The following is a 22,926-nucleotide window of genomic DNA, read 5'->3' as shown; positions in this document are numbered from 1 at the left end:
GCAAAGTCTTGGTTCTCAGTAATAATCACTGGTGTTCTGGGAGTGTGTGCATACATCTGCTTTGATTTAATGGCCTGTGGTGTAAGCAAGTGTGTTTAACATTACAGAAAAATATTCTTGGTTTGATGAACACGTTTCCTGGAAAGATCACATGTTGTTTCCACGTTACCCAACAGCGTTCACAGATCTGTAAAGAACTTCAGCCACATGTTACAGGTAAATGTACAGAATGGTATCAAAGTCCAAGTTTGATTACATCCTAAAGGATGAAGTTATTAGGCATAACTCAGTATTTTTACATTTAAAGGTTCAAATCGAGATGTGAGTTAAACCTAAATAATTTCACTGACCATACTATGCTTTGCAGAAAAATTTTCCCTTTCCAGTTTTTGTTTTCCTCTTTTAATTCAAAACTTTATACTGGTATTTCCCACTTCAAACTTTATTCCAGAAATTTTTAAGCAAAGTATTTACTTTCCTATTTACTTTGCTTAAGGTGGGATTGATGAAGGATAATCTGACTGCTTGTAAGAGACATTTCAGCATGTTTCCATTTCTGCTGTATTTGTGTTAGAGATACTTACCTATTTTTTTCATGAATGTGGGATTTTTGCTTGTATGTAAGCTGTGTTCTCTTCAGTGACTAATACCCTCTGCATTCCAAGCAGAAGTACTGATCTAAATCCCCAAAAGAACAAATGGCTTTCGAAGCCTCAAATCTCAGTACCTATTATTCTGAAACAGGCCAGGCATTTTTAAGAAAGGAGTGCTTGAAATACCTCTAACCAGACATTCTTTTTGAAATGACTTCACGATTAATATTTCTGTTCTCATTTCCTACTTTTTTTCTTTGTCAGAGGGAAGAATATCTGAAAAGGATCTAGAAAAACACGTATCTAACAATACTTCATGGTACATCTGTGGTCCACCTCCAATGATAGAATCCATATCCAAACTACTGTCTAACATTGGTGTTCCTGGAAACCGTGTTTTCTTTGAGAAATGGTGGTAGTGACACCTGCTGAAATATATTATTTTTTCCAGTGCATTTTGATAAGCTAAAATGTACAGAAATGGACTATGAATTATTTGGAAGATTTTACTTCATAGATGAAGATGTCCTCAATTGTAACAGTGTTCCTTTTAATTTAACTGTAATATACCTGTAATGCAGTGCTGATGCTTTGGGGAAAGAAAGTGATTTTGTATTAAAGACATTAACTGTTATGGTTTTTGCTAGTTTGCTTCTTCTTATGAGTAGCAGCATATTTTCACTTCAGACACTTCGTTAGTCAGCTTTTAGAAGACTTTCAGTGCCTGATTCAGCAATTGCAGAGAATTAGTTGTGCAGCAATGCCAGGTCTGTTTATAAAAATAAATGAGGCCACAACTTCTGAATCTGCTCCAAATGAGTCAATACCCTTCCCTCCCCAGTTCTACATAACACAGTACCACTTCTATAGAAGTAAAGCTGCGGTGTTGTGACTTCCTTCTCGCCATTTCTTGTCAAAAGCAAAACCCAACCTTTTATGTGGTTCAGCTGTGTTGACAGTAAAAGACATTTTTTTTGTAATCCTCTTCAGCCCTGAGTTAGAAGTGTTGAGTGTAGCAGTGTTAGGCATCAGTACAGCTTCCCACCTGAACCTGTATCCCGTGCCAGTGCCGAGGTTGTCCATCCAAGACTGTGCTTTTGGGTGCTGCATCCTCAAAAGCAGCACTGGCCAGCAACGGCCAAGACTGGAAATCTCCACAATCCTGCTGCATAAAGCACAGAGCTTTAGGGGAATCCAGGACGTATCAGTTCTGCTTGGAGAAGAGTCTCTGGAAAGATTGCTCTTGTAAGGCATGAGTGTACCTCTCTGTGTCATGGCTGACACCTGAGCCCTTCCAGAATGAAGCTTCTTTGCCCAGCTTGTAGAAAAACTCATTGTAGAATCTGAGACTAACAAAAAGCTATAGTGAGTTTGCCAATTACCTGCATAGACAGTTCAAGTCCTTAAAGTGGTAGAGATTCCCACTGTACATCTGAAGACCTCAATAAGGAACAGTATCAAAAATACTAAATTAATATTGAATTAGTAAAAATGTTAAACAGATAAGGCCTTGTCTTTGTTAGTGGCTCCTTACCTTGTGTTAAATGTTTCAGGCAATAGTCAGCTAGGTAATGCAGCAAGTTTCTTGCCATCAGTGTGTTACTACTTTGGCCCTAAACAGAGGTTGCAAGGATATCGATCCCATCAGCCTATTCCAGCCTGCAGCAGTACTGTTGGTGTGAAGCACTTTGTTTTTCAAGCATAACATCCCTGTGGTTGGCAAAGAAGGCCTCCGGCCCAGCTGTAGTTCTCTCCCAAAAGTCATTTCAGCTTCAGCATGCTGAGTTTAGCCTCTAGTAGTGCCCTCTTTTTATCAATCTGGTACGTTGTACAGCTTGTAGGATACCTACTGCCATATCCACATGCACCTCATCTTCAAAATCCAATAAGGCAGCCCAGCTGGGAAACTCCAGGCCCTTGCTTTGAGGGAAGCACAAAACTACTACTGTAATTATGGCAGAAGGTGATTCAACAACTGAAATGATGCCAGCGCTTCCTGAGTGTCGAAGAGAACAGGCCATACCTGCTGCTGCTCAGAGCACACACAGCTGAAGGACAGGCTGTATTTTCCATCAGGAGGGCATGACTCTGACTGATGGACCTTAAAGAGTTGCCTTTTGGGGACAGCACTGTGATGAGGCCTTGCCTGTAAGTTTACGCCTTCTGCTGCCTGCAGCCTCATCCACTGAGGTCTGTGCTCGTGTTCCACGCGGCTCTGCCGCCCGCTGACATCGCCAGCCTCCTCCACAGTCCCTGCAGACCCAGAGGGGATGTCTCATCGAATTCCCTCCTCCTCAGACGAGAGGAAGATTCTTTCTGAGTACCCCTATTTCAAGGAATGGTTCCTTGTTTGTTCACTCTAGAATGTAAATAGGACAGCATGCTTGTCACAAAAAATAACACCAAGGGGGCTTTGCATTCACAAAGATTGCAGTTGACATGTCAGAGCCTGATGCTTGAAAGCAGCAGGGTTTTCCTAGGAACGTGCAATACATTGCTATCGGGAAGTACTGGTGCCCTAAAATAAAAACCACACGTTAGGCTCCTGCGTGTTTTGACAGTGTAATGATAAAAAGATTCTGAGAAGCCTTTACATGTTGTTTTTCTTATGACTTTTAAATCATTATGTGGATTATAAACTGGTATATCTTTTTTTCCGCTTAATGCATAGGCTTTCTGCAGGCCAAATGACATCTCTTTCACAAACCCCTCTTCAGACTTGCCCCAAAATGTCCATTTAACAAAGGCATTTTGAAACCCTTTGCTTCTGTAATCATCTTCTTTTCCCTCTAACCTCTTTCTGTCATCCCCTGTTACACTCAAGCTGAGCGCTGTGGGGCAAGGGCATAGCTCTGTAATTGTATGGGCTCACCCACTTGAAGAGCAGCACTAAACATACACACACTGCACGGAAAGATGAGAGGAGAAAAATAATTTCATACCTCCCCACCCCCAAATACTGGTAACCTCTGTTAATGTCAACAAGAAGTCCTTTCTTACCTTGTAATAAATGCCATTTCTAAGCTAAGAAGTCAGGAAAGTTGTTGACATTCCCTTCCTCCATGGCCTTTTCCTGTTGACACTTAGGAATCTTTCAGTAGTCTCTTCTTTCTAGAGTCCTGTAGTCTTGTAGTGAAACATCAGTTTCACCCTAATGTCTGTTATTGGATCTGACTCTGCTTTAATTGAAGACAAAAATAACACCCCAGAAACATTCACCCATATGGTCTACAAATAATGAAATAAATGGGATATTGGTCTGCACTGGCAGGAACAGAGAGCAGCCCCTGCTGTTCAGCTGCTACGGGGTTGGAGAAATAGTCTCATCACATTGGAGAATCATGTAATCATAGAAAATGTTTATTCCTCTTACACTTGTGCCAGCAGCTAAGGAGCAACCGAAAGAGAAGTAGACCGATACTCTTTTTTTGCAACAAAAGATGAGAAGCAAGAAATGTGCCTCTCTATACATTTATATTTGAACTTAGGGAGATGGTTTGTGAGTTACCTGGTGTTGCAGCCTTATTAGACTTTATCTTCTTCTTCTTGTGGTATGTATTTTACTAGTTTGCCTGTCCTTATCTGGTACAATAAGTATGAAGTATTCCTATAGGATTTGCATTAATTACCTGGAAAAAGAATGGCTATCCACTTATCATTACATCACTTTAGTTAGCAGGGTGCTTTTAGAGTGAGTAACAGAAAGCACTTCAATTGAAAAGCCTTTTTTTCCCCTTCAGCATATAGGTAGGGTACTGACTACAGTCAGCTGCCACATCCAGCACCACAGGCACCTTTCTCAGGATGGAGGCTTTGGCAAGGATCATCTTCTAAAGCAAAAAGAACATCTCCACTAACAGCCTCAGAGGCATATGAATTGTGTCTACAACTCATAATTCATAGGGGCGTTGGTATTGTTCACCCACATTCCTCATGCTTCTGAGAAGCACTTATCAGCAAGAAATTAGTATTTGCTCTTCTTATACTCCTCAGTTCTGTGAGGATGAAACTCCTGCATGAAAGGCTGATTGTGCTTCATTTCTGCCCTATAATTGGCTCCCTGAGGCAAACACAGAGTCACGGCAACTACTAAGAAAAAGCAGGGTACCCAAATGCAGAGCCCTTCCCCTGCTCACCTCAGAAACCAAGGCTGACAGAGGAGCCAAAGTAGGGAAAAAAGGGTATATTGTACTTAGCTTCATGTCCACGCATATGTTAAAGCTACCTGGGGCTATTTCACTTATACTGTTTTCAAATGCACAGATCCAATAGTCAAAGACATTAGGCAAGATGAAGTGCCAGTCCAATCATTTGTGCATTTAACCCCTCCTGAACTCAAAATAAACTATTTTCATTATGATGCTTCAACAGTTTGGACATTCTACCCATCATAGTTGTACCCCTCTACCCCTGCTCCCCACTGTTTGTTGCAATATAAAACCCCTTTTTTATCCTTCATTTAATTCAGCCACTCCTCTTTTGACATTTCTTCATTTGCCTGAGCTGGATCTTCTCCTTAGAATTTATCCTATTGTAACAATTGTTGGCTTATTCAGATGACCACTTGCTCCAAACACCAGCACACAAAACTCCTCTCAACAGAGTATCCCACGTGCTTCTCCCTCAGAGACAGGCAACTCTTGGGACAGGTGTACACACCTGAGTTGTGGTGGTCTGACAGGGATGGTTCAGGTTAGAACACACACCTGTGCTGTGGGGCTGCATCGTCACCAGCTGACACCAGGAACATGTGGTAGCACAACCCATCAGCTCCTTCCCCAGGACATGCCGGCGACGCTCATCCTTCCAAGAGAGGCATGGGAAGATTCGTTTGCATCCTTACTGGGAGATTCTGCCTAATCTGGGGGAAAATTCAGGTTTGGCTTAAAATGCTGGCTCTCTGTGGGAAAAGAAAGGGCCTGGCTTCTCTCTCCATCTCCTGCCGGGGGTGACCAACCCTGCTGCAGACTTGGTGGCTCAGAATGACTGTGGCTTCTCTCTGTGAGCAGCCAGGATGGATTCCCACTGTCCCCCCTGAGCTGACAGTTGAGGCTGTACCTCTGCAGCCGAAAGCCCATTTCAGCTTCTCCCACAGACTTCTCCCACTCCATTGTTGGCGTATTTCCCCGTGTTGGTCAGGTTTTCAGAGACAGGATTTGAGCCCTGGCCTAATCCTTTCTCTTCTCCATTCAACCTTCAAATAAGGTGCTGACTGCTTCCTTTCACTTCCTTGGCCACTCCTGCTTTTTCAGGCCCAAAATAGCAAAAGCAGTTGAGATAAAATACAGATAACAGCTGTGGAGCCTTGCTGCTGTACCCCACATGTGCATTACTACCCAGCCCTCATCATATCTGGATCACCTGACTGTGAGGTGATTTAAGTTTTCTCACTTTCCTTGAGATGGGGACACAGTGAAAGCACATGCACAACTCCAGACAGCTGAACCAGCTCAGGGTAATTCAAAGTCACGAGTTGGAATTGATTATGTGACTATAAACCCAAAGCTGTTTGCGCTCTTATGAAACTGAAAAAACAGGTAAGTTCTCTTTGACTCTTCCCAACCCTAAGCCACTCCAGCACTTACAGGAACAAAGTTTTAAACCAAGCTTTCACTTAAACACAACTTCCCCCCAGACCCTTCCATGCTCTGTCAGGCTGGGAAAGGAAAAAGAAGTAGCCAGTTCTGTAGCATTAGTAAATACTGCTAATTCAGTAGTAAGGAGCTTCCCCTCATCACCACTTAGAGATCCCAAGTTCTCCCTTTTGGGGACAAATTACTGGCAATTTTGCAAGTATCACAAATAAGGAATCTCTTCATGACCTTTATTTCTCCTTAGTTTTGTAAGCAGTTGGGTACCAGTTAAACAAGGTCAAATTGCAATCCAATAAATGTTTTCTATTAAAAAGTATTTGGAGAGGTCTTTCTACTGCAACACTTTCTACTAGCAAAACGTTCATTAAATATAGTGAATTTTTAAACAAGATTAATACAAAGCTAGTCCTTGAGATAGAAACCATCAGTAGAAGGATCTTAAGCTAGTAAAATCTGCGAACAGGTACTTAAAACTGTACAGAGCAGAGACCTTGTATTTAAGTAGAACAACTGAAACAACCTATTTTTGAGGCTTTTGGAACCCCATTCTAATATCAAGATATTGAAGGAAATAATTGAAAAATACCACCAGAAACTGCAGTTACTTACAGTCCTGTGATTAAACCACTGAATTCAAAATAAAAAACTCTTTAATCAATGACAAAAATACCACCGTGCTTTCTGTGTGTGAAATCAAATGGTTTAAACTTGAGTGCCTTCGTCCCAATTAAATGAATATTCAAAGAGATGTCGTTTTTCCTTTCTCTGCAATGTTCTGCCTACTGTGTAATTTTTAGGCATAGAAGATGCTTTTGAACCACTCTAGGTGCACATCTGATACAGAACATAGTTCTTTGTACAGCATTTTGATTTGAAGACTAAAGAAAATTATCAGGCACAAGTCAAGGGAAAAAATGGCAAATCACTTACAGAGCTCTTTCTTTAAACAAAAAAAGTAGGGGAATTTACAATGTATTTCTCACCTCATTACCAGATTACTACCCCACTTCTAAATAAGGATGAAGGTGGTCAAAAAGAGAGAAACCACTTCCTCCTATGTTTTTAAAAATACTGAAGTACTTGGAGAACATTGGCACAGAAACTATATTACATGTACATTCACTTGTAAATATTTTAATGTAGCTTCAAACATAAAAATGCTGGTAATTTTACAGAATTTTGTTCGTTATCCATCCCAAAATTGTATGAAAAAAACGCTCTATTAAGGTATTTGCATTTTGTAAGGTCGTTTAGTGACATCTGTTGTCCACTGACCCCTGTGTAAAATTTCAGTTCTTTCCCACAAGGTATTTCGTAATGGTGAGGAAGTGGTGCAAAACCACCTAGAAAAGGTCAGGAGATAACATCTAATTTCAATTCTTGTGAGGATAACCACTGACAGAAGTATCGTTTACCTGCTTTTTTGTTTCCTGTTTTCTGTCTTCTCAAGCCCCCACAATTACTGATGAACTGTGGACTGGCAAAGAGTGAATAGGAAATGGCATTTTATATCAGAATGATCTGCCTCACACAAATTTACCATAGGGCTTGTTTACCCAGTGTGCCTAAAGTAGGTACACGATTTGCTTATTGTTCAAAGATCTGCAAGGGTTAATAAAATTCAGAAGAGAGTATCATCAGTAAATATGCTACTGGAGATAAATAAGGATAACAGCCATCTTATCTAAGCTTTCCAACTTCAGCCTGTTTAAGCCCAAATACCATTTTCATGACACTACAAGCCTAGTGACAAAATAACATATGGCACAACAACTTCTCCAGAAAAGCTATGTGGACAAGAAAGTACTACAGAGTAAAATCTGACCAATTGGAATGGAACACTTGCCCTGACCTGGGCTCAAAGCTTGTTTGCTAAGGTCAGTCACAGAAAAAAGTGAGGATGTTCTCTGTCTGTCACTACTTTTTAATTTAAAGTGTAGCTCTAGGAGAGCATTTCCCACTATGTACAGTGGAAGGAATTTTGCCTTTTCTGTGGGTTGAAAAGTCTGGGCCCTGTAGTTACTTGAAACATCAAGATACCAGTGTGCTAAGGAGCAAAGCAAGCACAGCGCCAAAGCAATGCTGAGTAGAGGAATGGAGTTTGCAATGGGGATTATCAAAACCTGTTCTTTTGACTTGGCAAAGACTCAGCAACTCACAGGATTCCTGAAACGCAGGTGTTACTCACAGGAGCAGTCCGCGCCCAGCGCTGCCCCATCGCTGCCCCCGCAGTCCCCTCCCTCAGCCGCCGGAGCCTCGCACCCCCCGGGCGCGCTCAGGCTGGGGCAGGCAGGCCCGGCAGTGTCGGCATTGCCAGCAGCATCGCAACTGGCAGGACTCGTGTCTTCTGACGCCCCGTCGTGATGTGGACCTGCGCCCTTGGCCCCAGCGCCCTCGTCTCCCAAGTCTATGACATCGTCCAGCTGCCGTTCTGGATCAGGCTTGGCTGCTGCTGAGATCTGTGCTTCCAAGTTCCTTGTGTTCTCTGTAACTTCAAATTCCTGCTTCTCCTCTGCCCTTTGCTTGTCCCTAGTACTTAATTTAGCCTTTGTGGAATTCTTCATTTTTCTGTTGTGCATGTCTTCCTTGGAGAACCTCCAGTGAAACTACAAAGAAGGGATCCAAATGTTAAAGACCATTAGAGACAATCTCACATGGACATTTCTTTTCCTGAATAGAAATGTTTTTATTATGTAGTTTTAATTCAAAGACTAGTTTGACCAAAAAGACCCAAGATTAAAAAAATTGCATGACTAAATCAGACAGCTTTAAATCATTTCTGCCTACACCTGTCAGGCAGAGAAACAAGACTCTGATGAATTCTGCTCCTGCACATACCTAGTGGGTTCCTCTCCGCACACCGCGTCACTGTTAAGGCCTGTGGCACCCTGGCAGCCCACCTGCACCGCGTGGAAAGGAAGGATATGCAAGGCTGCACAAGTGCAGACAGAGGAAACAATCCTATGGCATTATTCCAATGTTTTTCATCAGGTTAGCAGCAGAACTAATACCCAAGACTATATCCAAACAGTAAAATATTCTGAACTATTTGTATGAATGTTTTTTGATTAGAAAGCGTGAGGCTGACTCTTGCAGAACTTGCACAAGACTTGAAACAGCCACCCTTTCAGAAGTGTTTTGACTACAATTAAAACAAAATGGGAATTAGCAATACCTTGAAATACTGACTTGACAGGTGTAACATACATAAAGGCTAACAAATATGCCATTATTATATCTGCTTCACTTGTCAAAAAATAAATGAACCTTTCCAAGGAAAGCCATACCATAGGGTCACAGAACCATAGCCTGGTTTGGGTTGGAAGAGACCTTAAAGATCATCTAGGTCCAACACCACTGCCATGGGCAGGGACACCTCTCACTAGACCAGGTTGCACAAAGCCCCATCCAACCTGGCCTTGAACACTGCCAGGATTAGGGCATCCAAAACTTCTCTGGGCAACATGTTCCAGTGCCTCACCACCCTCACAGTAGAGAATTTCTTCCTAATATCTAATCTAAACCTACTCTCTTACAGTTTGAAATCATTCCCCTTGTCCTATCACTACAGTTCCTGATGAAGATTCCATGTCTGGCTTCCTTGTAGGCCTCCTTCAGATATTGGAAGGCTGCTGTGAGGTCCCCATGCAACCTTCTCCAGGCTGAACAGCCCCCATTTCCTTAGCCTGTCGTTATAGGGGAGGTGCTCTAGTCCCCTTATGAATTTCGTGGCCCTGCTCTGGATTTGCTCCAGGGTTCCAAGCCGCTGCTGAGCCATCCTACACAAGTTTGCTAGGTACATGTGAATGTGCATGACCATTTTGTCAGCAGTGCCCATTGCTGATGGCAACTCAGGGGTGGGTTAGTAGGCAACCTTTGTATGGTGTAAATAATCTTATCAGGACATTGAGTAAATCCAGCCATGCTCCAAAAGCCATTTTCTCCAGAGAAACCAGGTCTGTGCTGAAGTTGGCCAGAAGATCTTGTGTTCATAAATTTTTGATCTAGCTCTTTATTCCTTAATCAAAAAGCCATTCAAAACCTATTAAGTTTATTAGATTACAAAGCTGGAACTATGCTCTTTCCTTCTGTTGGCCAGAACTTAATGTAAAAAGAAAAGGCAGGGGTGGGGGGGGGGGAGGTTGGGAGGGGAAGAAGAAACTGGCTTTCACAAGATTCTTCTCGGTTTTACTTAGAGGAAGTTATCTTTCACTTTAATAGCACTGCAATTTAGAGAAAGAGGAACGATAACATCTCAGTTCTAGAGCTCAACTGTTTAAAATTCAGACACCTGAGTTTTCTCCTCTTTGATTTGCAGAAGTGCTGGGCACCCACTGCTCCCCTTAACTCAAAGCTCTCTTTGATGGAAGGTAAGATCAGGGCCCTCAATGGGATAAAGATCAAACTGTAGGAGACTCTGTGTGTACATGCAAATGTACGTGTACTCAGTCAGGTATTTATGTTGTATTTCACAAAAATGCATTCAGCCAGTTTCTGCTGAAATAGCATCAGTTTTGTATAAAGTGATTGAAAATGATTATCTCATCACTGACTGAATATTGCAGTAGCAAGCGTACTTCTGACTTACTGAAGAGAATCAAGTTGTACCACTCCTTGAGTGTTTCCTTTTCTGTTTCTCTAGGTACCCTGAGCAGCAGTTGGACGGTGTGCAAAGACAGGATGGATCATTTTCCAACAATGCAATATCCTTTTAATCTTACCAGCCTATTTCACTCCTCCAAAGGGTTATCTGTAAACATTTTAGACATGCCATATCTCAAGTTAAAAAAAAACACCCTAGGAGCCTGTGACTTTGTATGTGCAGAATATTCAGCAACTTAGTCAAATGCCAGGTTTGGTATCTTTGATGTGACTCACAACAACCACCTACAGATGTTGAACCAGTCTTACATCTCTTTATATAACTATAATCAAGGTATGTCATTTTTCCTTGACCTTTGGTATGAAAATGTGCTGTAGTGATTCTTGCCTTCAAATATGCCTGTATATTTAATGCTGCCAACAAGTTAAGTCCTTTGTTTTGTCAACCAGACATTGTTAAATAAGTTTTTATAACCCGGAATGAAAAAAACTTAAACAAAGTTTTGAATCATCTGGATGGTATGTATGTGTTATAATACAAGGAATCAGTATCATACTAGTTTCCCTATTTGAAGAAGTACAACCACATACGGGTTCCCACCACTTCCACTAAAACCATGTACAGTGGTAGGAAAAGAATGACCAAATAGAGGCACTCTAATGCTCATCCCAAGATCCCTTTAATCACTGGAAAACAAAGAGAAAAAAACAAGAAAGATGGGCTTTGTAACATGTAAAGACAATATTCCGGGCTCCAGCTTTGCTAATGAGAGAGGGTACATCTTAAATCACAGTCACACTCCCAGCACTTCTCTCCTACTTCAGTCAGTTCAAATACTCCCCTGCTCTGCACTGTATCAAAAAGACAACTCTCACAGAACCAGGCTCCAGAACAGTGAGGGATTTATAGATGAAAACTATCTACATTCTATAAACTGTTGGGTAAAATGCTCCTTGTGGTCAGCTCTGCTGAGCACTTCCAAACTCCTACTCCAGCTCAGCTCTGCAGGGTCTCGAGGGCCTCACTCCTGCAGGTGACATCAGGCTGGGCAGCACCCACCTAAGCACACAGACCCAGAACACAAATGAGGCTGCATTCATCAGACGCTCATCGTCGTGAGGTTTCAGGGATCTTTTCCATACTTCATCTGGCTTTCCTGATCCCTTCCATACTAAAAGGGCAAGGCAAATTTGAGTACTGTAGGAAGGTCATCACTTTCCCAGTCTCTCAGCTGTATGGCATGATAAGTTTGGGCAGGGGTTCCCACAGCTACACATTTGAAAATGGAAGTGGGAATACATACATGTACCCACATCCATACATCATTAGCTGTCAGCTATGTCCTCGAATAATTTAGCTGGATTCAGGAAGCTTTTTTTGGTTAAACTGTAGCAGAATTCATTATCATTCACACAATAGATGGAAACACCAGCCAAGATCAGGCCTACATTGTGCTAGGCTCTACCAAAATACACACAGAGAGAGAGAGAGAGAGAGAGAGAGAGAGAGCACAATTTAAACAGAAAAGAAAAAGACAGGCATTGGGTGAGAGAAAACAGTATTGGTTCTACCTTGCAGGCAGTGAATATGGACAGAGAATTTTAGGTCATATATGGAGGTTTATGGATGGCTTACATAAAGAGAAATCTACATCCCTTCTGCTGCCACAAGTTCAACAGAGAATGAAATCTAAGAGCTTTCACATCATTTGAGCATTTTTTGTTTCTTTCATTTGAATAGTTCCATTCCTTGTGTCTGGCTACTGCATCACAGAAACACTGAATAGGCCATTTTTCCTTCTATGGGAAATCAATTACAATATAAAAATACCACCAAAAAAACCCAAAGAAACCAGAAACTCAAGGTTATTTACCTTAGATTCTTTCTTCTTTGCTTTCTGGGGCAAAGAAGGTCTCTGAAGAAATACAATTTGCTTTGTAGATAAATTCCCCTCCCTGAAAAGAAACAAATGCACACTCCTGAGAATGAATTAAATTCACATCCAGCATCATTCAAAGCGAAAATCCATCTCAGTCATTTATTTCTGCAGGTCAAAGAAGAATAAAATGAAGAATGATCCACATGTTGCCTGTCCCCAGTGTCTTTGAGCAGCCTGATATTTTGCAGAGGGGGTGGGGTGGGAAATGTTCAGCCTGACAGAGCCTGTCAGCCTGTGACACAGTTTTGTTGAATGTTTTAGCATTAGTGTGTAAACACAGAATAAATTGTTTGGAACAAAAAGGAAGAAACCCAAGCACCCCGGAGCCTGTGCGTCTCAGAGTGCCTCCTCCCTCCTTCCCTGCCTCCCAGGGCACTGATCTGGAATGGGGATGGGTGCTGCCTACATGTCTGCAGCACAGCAGGAGGAACAACCAAATGTACTTTCATTAGGAGGGTGCCCTTCTGCACTGTCAGCCTGACCTGTCTTATTGAAGGTATTAGTGGGATACAGAAAGCTGGAAGAGAAAGAAAATCATATATATCTTTAAGAGATAGGGCTTACAAACCATAATTGTGATTTTCTATTCATTCCTGTATTTAAACATGTATGACAAACTCAAATACCATTTTTCCCCCGCACAGATGGCCTCTGCTTTTTAGGTTTTTATATGTAGGAGTTGTCTTCATCTAGACCTCATAAAGAGCTCTGCGTATTTTTACTCTTTAAAGACAGAAAATCATGACTGATTATATGGGTACGTATATAAACATAAATATATTCTTGACCACTGAAAATTCAGAAAGCACCATCTTCATGATTAACAAGTGGGATAATTGTTTTTCACTAGTCATGAAGAGTATTTTTAAGTGACTTGTGTTTATATTTTAAAACTCAGAATATTAATAACAGCAAAGCAGACCACAGAATTATTATATCTGCACAGAAGGCTACTAGAGCAATGATACCCGAGCCTCACACGGTTCTGCTCAGCTGGACTGTATCAGCAGCATTAGACAGAAATCTATTAAGAATAAAATTTCTTTTCTTCATATAGACAACATCTCACTCCAAACATTATCACACATTTTGTCTTTGCTCTAAGAAGGGTTACTGGAAGATCCAGAGCAGGAATTTTACAGTCAAGGAGTTTACAGAGAGGCAGAAACAATACCCAGAAAATTTATGCAGAAACCACACTGCCACCTTGCAGTATTCTGCCCACCAGACACGTGCTTCCTGCCACATGTGGCTTGTGATGCTGAGAAAACCCAGAGAACAGCTGCAGCAGGGTTTGTGAGGAAATCCACACTAACTGCACAGGGAATTGCCTGTACAGACTGTGGTGCTTGTACAGCAACTTCTCTGGCCAAAAGGCAGCACCCACCCCCTCCCTACCTGTTTGTCTTCACAATGGGAGTAGGAAGCACACACGTCAGCTGCCAGCCGTACATGGCAAGGGAATTCAGCAGTGGAACATAATCTGTCTGCACTTCAACTCCCTGGGGAAGGAAAATCAACAGTTAGCATCACCACTTGGAGTGTGACATTCAGTTCGACACTAAAAAAAAAAAAAAAAAAAAAAAAAAAAACCAGAAAAAAAAACATTTGTGGGTTTTCTTGGAGGGAGAAGGGGTTTTGTACAGAAGTGGGTCATTTTCTAAGCTCAGCTGGGCAGGAAGGAAAACGTTCAAAAGCATGAGATACAAGACCTATTGCCCATACATCCCAAACTATTAAATGAGCTTGTTTAAAATGGTAAACATCTGTGATCTTGTTTTTGCACTGCCTGAGTCATCCATCTAGCTTTAGATGATTCCAGATCTGAACAGGACAAATTCATTGTATGTTATCAATTATGTCCTCCAAAGCAAAATTATGTTCTAGTTAAAAAGGACAACACTGCTTTGCTCATATTCTGCTCTTGTCTAGGCTACAGTAAATCCTGAATATCTGCACTCTACCATGGTGGATCAAAAGCAAAATAGCCAACAACAACAACAAAAAATGTAAGTACGAGTCTATTCCTTTTATCACCCACAAATACACATTGCTGCCTTCTTATTTTGAATCAGGAAATCCGTGGGCGAGACCAAAAGCACTGCTTTCAGCACAGAAGTCTGGCTCCTGCTGCACATGTACCCAGCAGAGCCTTCCTGATTCTCTTTCAACTAAATGGCAGACCCTGTAATTCACACAGAAAGAACCACTGTGGTTTCGACAAAGATTGCTCCGGTGAGGTGTCTGATTGCCAAGACTTCCAGTAATATAGCAAATAGATGCTAGAGGTTACTTGGTAGTTTTTAATTTTAATAGACAGAAAGCAGACAAGTGATAACTACTGGTCTCTACAAATATAAATAAATTCTATTGGAATAACAATTATATTTGCCAAGAATCTCAGGTGCTTACACAGGTTTCATGTGCACGTAAGGAGTTTTAACTGCCAATTCTCAACACTGGGGAAGGCACAACAGTTTTGCAGCTCCAAAAAATCCATTTATTCTGCAGTAATGAAATAGTCATTTGATCAGAACTAATCCAAATCCTGCTGTAGTCATTTCAAGGTATTTTAGTGAATTCCAATCTCAGCTATTCCTTTCTTCTAACAAATGTAATTTAGGTCACTTGGTATCTTTATCACTGAATGGCTGCTGACTATACCTATTAAAAACCTGATCATGACTACAAATGCAAATAGCTGAAGAAGCTGTATTACTCCTGCTTAAAAGGAGAATGTTTAAAACCTCTACCCCAGAAAGTGCATGCAAGGGAACACTACTAATGTAACTTCTGATTTCTGTGCAGAGGGTTTTGGGGACTTAGAGAAATACTGCTACTTTACAACATCACCATGTACAGACTGGAATTTGTAACTCCAGGAGAGGAAAGAGACACCTTGCAAGAGGAGTGCAATACCACGTGGCCCTTAACTCGTCCTCTGAAGCGATCAGGACTCATCATGCAGCAGTGATAATGCTAGATTCAAAGTCTCCTTTGACTCCAATTTCCCTCTGTAAGATGGATATTTCTGTCCTCTTTCCACTTTTTAAAAAGAGTGTCCAAAGGTAACACAAAAATTACAACATATCTAGACACTTTTAAGAGATAATGTCTCAAGAAAACATATTACTAACATGCAGAGATTTATGAGATTGGTCAACAACACCTTCAAAAAATAAACACGAAAATATGCAACATGATCATTAAGAATAAGGTCAGAGCATCCACCATCGCAAGCCTGCCATGAGGTGCCACATCAAAGGACCCGACTAAAACATTCCCTTCATCAAACAGTGTTTGCAGAGATAAAACCAGAAGGAGCTCACTCATTTAGAGGGTGGAAGACTAGCAGGTCAGGAAAGACTGGCACAGCAGACCTTGTTTGTGCCCCGAGCAACATCTTATGTTGCAAAGAGGATTTCTATTTTGAATTCATTGCCTAAGGTGGGTGATTAGCATGGAGAACCTTCTCCTTGCTTCAGGATGCGCAACAAATGTCAGAAATCAGAGAGTGATTATGGCAATGAGGGAGGACATCAATACCACGCAGAGCTCATTTGACTGTTGTAGAAGCCAAATTATTTCAGGGACATGCCATCACTCCTGCCACAGCCCACTGTCCCTGCAGGCTCTGAGCAGCGAGACAAGGCTGGCTTTGGACCTGTCTGACTTGTCAGGATTAAGCATCATCTGCAGCAGGTGATGGTGTAGTTCACAATCCAATGGTGCAGAAAGGAAACAAGCAGGTAAGCACATTCAAAAGGGTAAAGTTATCAGAAAATACATTTAAGATTAAAGTCAATTAGGCCTAAAGAAATGGTTTTTTTGAATCTGGAAATTAAAAAAAAAAGAAACGCCCATTGAAAGAGTTCTGTACAGACGTTACAAAAAGGTGAACTCTTATTTTTCCTATGTGCCGGTACCCAACACCCCAATGTACATGTTAGGCTGTTTGGAGGGAGGAAGTGTATCCATCATGCAGAGGTGTACACCTCCTCCGAGCTCCACATGCCCTTCAACAAGCCCTCTCCGACTTTGCACGACACTTCCTTCGCTGGAGTCAGTCACTGCACTTCTTCCCCAGGTCCCTGGGGAATAAACTACTCCTAATAATTGCCTGAGTTTGAAGATGACAGACAAGAGAAAGGAGTCACTCCAGAATAAACAGGTGTAATCCACATGGGCTTCAAGCTCCTTACTTGCAAGTACAGATAATTGAAGCTTTCTGTAAGACCACGAGAAATGACTTCTCCCTCCCCCTCCTGAATCATCGGTTGTAATCCTATCCCACGACTGGAATTTGTGTGCCAGCAGGAGTCACAGTTATAGAGACCTTTAATTGGTGTCATATTAAATGCTTTCTAAAGCAAAAATGCTTCTAAAGAAACAATACACTCGGGGATGGGTGCAGAGGAAAAGAGTCATCTTCTATTTGCTTTATATTTAATACAGTAATTATTTTATCTACTATTATTAGAGACAATGGAAATATAATTTCAAACATACTGCTCCATCAGATGAAAGTGTGATGCTCTTTCTAGCTAGCAAATACTGGATTTGAACACCAGCAGAAGCAGAAAAAATGTGCCAGAGCTCTCCTGAAAAAGAAGTGTTCAAATAATGCGTCTCAAACTGGGAGACATTTCATTCAGTGAAAGGGTGGAAAATTTTAATTAACTTGCTTCCCACTCTCCTGTGGATGATAAGTAATCTCTGATCACACTTTGAGTGTCAAGAAGCCAGAGCACATTGAGCTAGGATTTTCCCTTGACTTGCATCACATGAAAAGAATTCTTTTTATTTGTAGTTGTATTGTTTGTTTTCAGCATTTTTGCCTTTCACAGTTCCTTCTGCTCATTAGGAAAAAAAAAAGATTAAAAAAAAGATAAGAATAATATCTAGGGCAAGCCACACAAACAACTGCATTAACAATTTTTCTTTTCTTTCCCCCAGCTACTGAAGCAATTTTAACCACAGCAAGGTAATAAACAAGACAACTACTAAGCTCTTGTGAGACAGAAGTTCTTTAGAAATCATTCTTTCCTGGGCTAAGTGATTTAGTTACAAGGCAGCTACAGATTGTCACTATTTAATATTTTTTCCAACATGGATTAAAGACTGAAAGATTGAAAAGCCCATTAAATAAATCTTAATAAAACCTTTATCAGCGAATCCTAACAGACTGCATACCAAGATATACTGACAGATGGCAAAAGAGGATGGGAAGTAGAAAACACAAGTTGCTTTGAAAGTGTAACCTACTGTTTGTTGCAGAAAATGGGCACTGCACTCAAACCCAGCTCCTTACAAAAAACAGAGGGGAGAGTCCAGGAGGGTGGCAACATGCACCCTCCGCCAAGGCTGGTTACCAGTCCCCAGCACTGCCAAAGCCAAAGCTTTTCTGTCCTATGGCACTGAAGGGTGGAAGAGGAAGTGGCAAAAGTACAACTTGCACCTTAATGGAAAAGAAGAAAAATAAAATGAGAGAAATTGAATATGCAGGCCATGTGAGAATGACCCTGTAAGAGTGTGTTGCAAACGTTTCATGTTTGTAGTAACACGGTCGACACGAAGACTAAATACAAGCTCTAAATTTGTGAATGATTTGCCTTTTTCCTTTTCAAGACTCCTTCCAAAAGGTAATTTCTGCTAACAATGTAACACTATTGAACTGTTAAAAACATTTATCGGAAGCAAAAGAGAAGTTTCAAAAATGCTTCAGCAATAAAGTTGGACTATGTTCCTCTAGTATTGAGCTGCTCCTACATTTCCAGATGTAATACTCCACAGCACCTTGCTAGCAGACACTTGCTACACAGCCATTAGCTGTAGGGCAGAGGGGTGTGGGGTGGCTGCTGCACCCTTAGAAACCACCAGTGGCTTTTGGCAGCAGATGGGTCACTGACCAACACAGAGTAGCTGCCAGATGGGGACCTTAGTGAAATGGTAACAGAGCAAAAGAGTAATAAATAAATCCACAGACAGGCTTTTTCCTCACTATTCTAGGCATATGCAATTCAGAGTTATTTATGATTACTAATATCTATGTGAATTTGTGCAATGTAAAATATTTTAGAGAATATAATAAGGCTGTAACACTAAATGGGGCAGCATCCTGATAACACAGTTTTCCTGCACTTCAGATGTACCCAGTCACAAATTCAATATACACATAGACTGCTGAGTAGCATTCACAGCTGGCTCCACATCTAGGGTAAAACAAAAAATAACCAAAAATCCCTCTTTGCCCACAAAGCAAACTTCGCCCACTTCTCTCACTGAATTCTGTGGATACAAATCCTACTTTCTAGCATATACAAAAACATCTGAGCGCTCCTGATATTGCCTGCACCTGTAACATGGAAGTACATTTGCACAGCAACACAATTCTGCATTTATAGAAGCACAGAGTCAGTAGCCAAAGCTGCACAAGGTGAATGTGTTGACACAGAGGCTTCCCCACGCACGAGAAACATGGAAACACCCTATGTAATGTGTTAAACTCACCACTGCACAGGCAACGTACACACAATAGGACAACTCCACATTACTGTCGGTGGAACACACGAAATAAATGTGATCTAGCAGCCCATCAGTACATTTTCCTAAATAACTCCGGCGTTTTTACTTTCACAATTCCTGCAACACTTGTGTACCTTAAAGGGAGAGTTGATTTTACCATTTGTCCATGAACTGTTTTGGGAAAAAAACCCCAACATAGAAAAACACTACCTGAGAACCTGCGTACTCCAAGGTGCTGTACCACACACAGATGAATCATTCCCATGCAGCTTACCCAACATAATTTCCTTTGATTATAATTTATTCTCAAACAAAATGTGGCTTTTGCCAGAAGGCTTTGTGCACCACTCCACCATTATGCTCACATTTCTATGTGAGCAAAACAGCTGAAGCCCAGACCCTCCACTACCAGCAGTTCAGGCAGCAGGAACACAAACACTGGCACTGCCCTTCTACGTGCAGGCTGTGCATGCAATTTATGGGGTCCCACTACTGCCTGGCTAAAGGGGATCTGCTGGGGAAAAAAAACTTGATTTGTGTCCTGTGTGGTTTTATAGGAAGCGTACAAGCTCGTATGCTCACTTTTTCCTGAAAAATTTTATGGGTGAGCAGAGAACTAATTCTTATCTCTGATCTTGTCACAAACCTAAGAACACTGTGACAGATAGGAAAGGGTTTTTTTTAATTCATACTGTTTTAAATCCTGTGCTTTTCAGGCTGTTTACTTCAAGTGCCCTTTATTCACATGGAAGAAGCAATTGCCTTGTTAGATGTTCAGTACTGCCAGCACCACAAGAAACTGTCAGGGGAGTTCCAAGTTCATACTTCCAGATTTTATTACTAAATTTATCATCAAAACCAATGAAAGATTAGCCTGTGGGTTTTAATCCTGTATAGATTATATGTCTGCTGAGTTCATATATATGTATATATGCTGCTTTCATATCTTACATAAAAGAATGAAAGAAGAATTATAAAAACCTTTGGAAGATAACAGGCTCCTGAAGGTTTTTGTTCAGGTTTTCTTAAAAAGCAACAAGGGGCACATTGCTGAAATATTATGCCCAGGCAATATATATGTCCTTTGGGTGGTAAAGAGGGTCACACACACGACTCTTCTGGGCTTTTCATGTCCATCGCCATCAGCTCCTTGGCTGACCCGGTCATGCCTTTCTCCCGTGGCCAGAGACAGCAAAACATAGCTTAGCTGACATATGACCTAAATCAGATTTACAGACAAATCAAATCCTCATTTCCAGAGAATTTGTTTCAAGGCTTACATTAAGGCAACTTGCAACCTAGGCTCAGCAGAGATAAATTTTTAAATCTTTTGGTATGTCGCACTTTAAAAGGTTTACCATGTCTACGGTGGAGACTGACCCCATTCAAGTCTGCCAGGGAAATGGCAACACCACAATATATTTGAGATACATCAAAGGTATGGTACAGCAGCAAATACAAAGTGAAGAATCACCAGCTGAAGATTTTCAATGAGAAAATACCTGTAAATTAAGGATATTATTTCCAAAATGAACACTGCTTCAGAGGTAGAACAATGGCAAAATCTAAAATAAACGTTATAGCACTCAATTTTACGGACAGTATTAGCTACTTTGTCTTAGGTAATGGGGAAGAGAAGGTGACAAATTTAGAGTTGGGGAGAGACAAATCATGCAGGCTCTGATTAATCAGAACTGTCTACCCACATTTGCCTACACAAGCAGAATTAAAACCATCAAACAAGTTTTAGGGCTAGATCTCAGAGACTGCAGTGGAAATAATATGTCCTGACATTTTTAGAGTTAAAGGGATAAGGATGAATGCAGTATTTTGTCATAACAAGTCCTGTGGTCATTTGTAGAGGATATCAGAGCTCTACTTTGAGAAGAAAGAGTTAAATTACTCAGAGCTATTACATCCTGTCTGCTGCTTGGCGGGACCACATACTGTGACAGCTGCGAGCTTTACATCCTCTACAAACTGACATTTTACACACATACTGAGTGCATCACACTGTTCAGCTTGTTTTATCTATTAGCCTTAGCAATTAAAAAGGCAGCCCTTTCTCTGCTAAGAGGTGTGCCAACCCCTCTATTTTGTGTTCATGGTTAAACAGCAAACCTTTACCTTTCCATTTAGAAAGGTTCTCTTTCTAAAGGGCGTAGATATTTGCTACGTCTTCCTTTTTAAAAAAGCTTTCTTTTGTTGTGGCTGGGATTCTTTTGTTTCTTCTTAACTGGGATACAGCACAATAAATTTACATTCAGTTCCAACCACATCTGAACAACTCCACAGCTCATCCAGATAATCAAATCTGATACAAATTTAAAATAAGGATCCATTATACACGTTTATGTCATGCTGCCCATCACAGCTTCTTCCATTGCTTTAGTACAAATGAAAACAACAAATGTAAACGGTTAATCTGGATCAGAGCTGAACCTATACCTCCCCAAAAAAGAAATTCTACATTAGTGAGTCATTCCACTGCTCCATAATTACCCCTGTGACAATTATACTTTGAAGCACTCATAACAGAAAGAAAGCCTTTACTGGGTCTCGGACATCTTCCATCACTAGTGAACTCTGTCTTCTTCCCCATTTTACAGTCCCTTCCTCTGCACTGCATTATTCCATGGTTATGGTAAATAAAGGTGAATTTCAACAGGGTTTACACAGAGGTAACTTGGTTTTCGATACAACACTGTGCAAGTGCCTAGAGATCCCCCAGCTTCCAGCCTTACTTTCATCAATTTGATGACTTTCCCTACCTATACCTCTTATGTCTCAGAAAGCTTGAGGCATGAAACATCCCAGCAGTTATTTAAATCTCAGGAGGAGAAAACAGAGGTGGTCAGCTCTGCTCTTTCTCTAAATAGGTAAAACCTTTGCAAGAGTTCCCTAATGCCTCAACATCTTTCCTTCAGCAAGTTTTTTCTTTTCTATATTCTTCCACTTTCAGTTTGGTGGGCACCATGTTCGTAATGTCCACAAAAGAGCCACACTTGATCTGAAAAGAGCAAAATTGCCAGGGAACACCCAGCATCCAAATTTTTAATTACGACAGAGGATAATCTGATCACACCAACAAGCTGTGTATATGCTGTAAGTCAGTTTCTGAAATTGCACATCCCAAATCTTACGTCTGGAACAGGAGATTCTCTGCATTAGCCCTCACATAGACATGATGTGTAGCAGTACAGCATCTCTTGACACACCAGATGGCATTGGGAGGTTGATTCCCTAATCTGTTGACCAGCTGTGTCTCCAGCATGGAATTGCTAGAATTGAAAGCAAATGATACTCCACCTACCCGGGCTATAACACTTCAAATGGCCCTGCAAAAAATACTCTTCTGCTGTGTCCTAGAGTTGTGGCCAGCACTCTGCCATCACAGGATCCCCATTAGCAGACGTCCTTGTCATGTAGCTTGACACAAGGTTTCTGGTGTCCATGAAGAGCAACCCAAAAGGTGTGTAGGGGCCATTATGACTAACTTTGATGCGATATCTTACTGAGACAGAGAACCTTTCACTGGTTGTCTGAGAGCCAAACTGGTTTGAGCCAAGAATCCATTTATAGCTTGGAAAGCTTTCTCCAACATGGCTATAAGTGACAGCTAAGGAAAAGTAATATATATTAGGTCAATCATGCAGGATACCTGCCCCAAAT

General features: G+C 41.2%; 2 protein-coding genes across 7 annotated transcripts in view; one reads left to right on the top strand and one right to left on the bottom strand.

Moving 5' to 3' along the window:
- The window catches only part of OXNAD1 (oxidoreductase NAD binding domain containing 1), a 32,254-nt gene extending 30,856 nt beyond the window's left edge, over positions 1–1,398 (top strand). For all 5 annotated transcript variants that reach the window (XM_027723773.2, XM_027723770.2, XM_027723771.2 and 2 more), the window contains 2 exons: positions 108–216; positions 858–1,398. In XM_027723773.2, coding sequence (XP_027579574.1) covers positions 108–216; positions 858–1,012 — 264 coding nt within the window. In that variant the 3' untranslated portion in view covers positions 1,013–1,398. The remainder of the gene's footprint in view (positions 1–107; positions 217–857) is intronic.
- A 5,005-nt stretch (positions 1,399–6,403) lies between these two features.
- Positions 6,404–22,926, bottom strand: part of RFTN1 (raftlin, lipid raft linker 1) — a 97,758-nt gene continuing 81,235 nt past the window's right edge. For both annotated transcript variants that reach the window (XM_027723799.2, XM_027723797.2), the window contains exons 8-10: positions 14,128–14,231; positions 12,664–12,745; positions 6,404–8,793 (exon numbers count right to left, since the gene is read on the bottom strand). In XM_027723799.2, coding sequence (XP_027579600.1) covers positions 8,368–8,793; positions 12,664–12,745; positions 14,128–14,231 — 612 coding nt within the window. In that variant the 3' untranslated portion in view covers positions 6,404–8,367. The remainder of the gene's footprint in view (positions 8,794–12,663; positions 12,746–14,127; positions 14,232–22,926) is intronic.

Source organism: Pipra filicauda, unplaced genomic scaffold (genome assembly GCF_003945595.2).
Source record: "Pipra filicauda isolate LSUMZ 115617 unplaced genomic scaffold, ASM394559v2 scaffold84_size4826128_pilon, whole genome shotgun sequence".
Taxonomy (NCBI): domain Eukaryota; kingdom Metazoa; phylum Chordata; class Aves; order Passeriformes; family Pipridae; genus Pipra; species Pipra filicauda.
The sequence above is the reverse complement of the archived record's forward strand: the minus strand, read 5'-3'. Positions and strand labels throughout refer to the sequence as shown.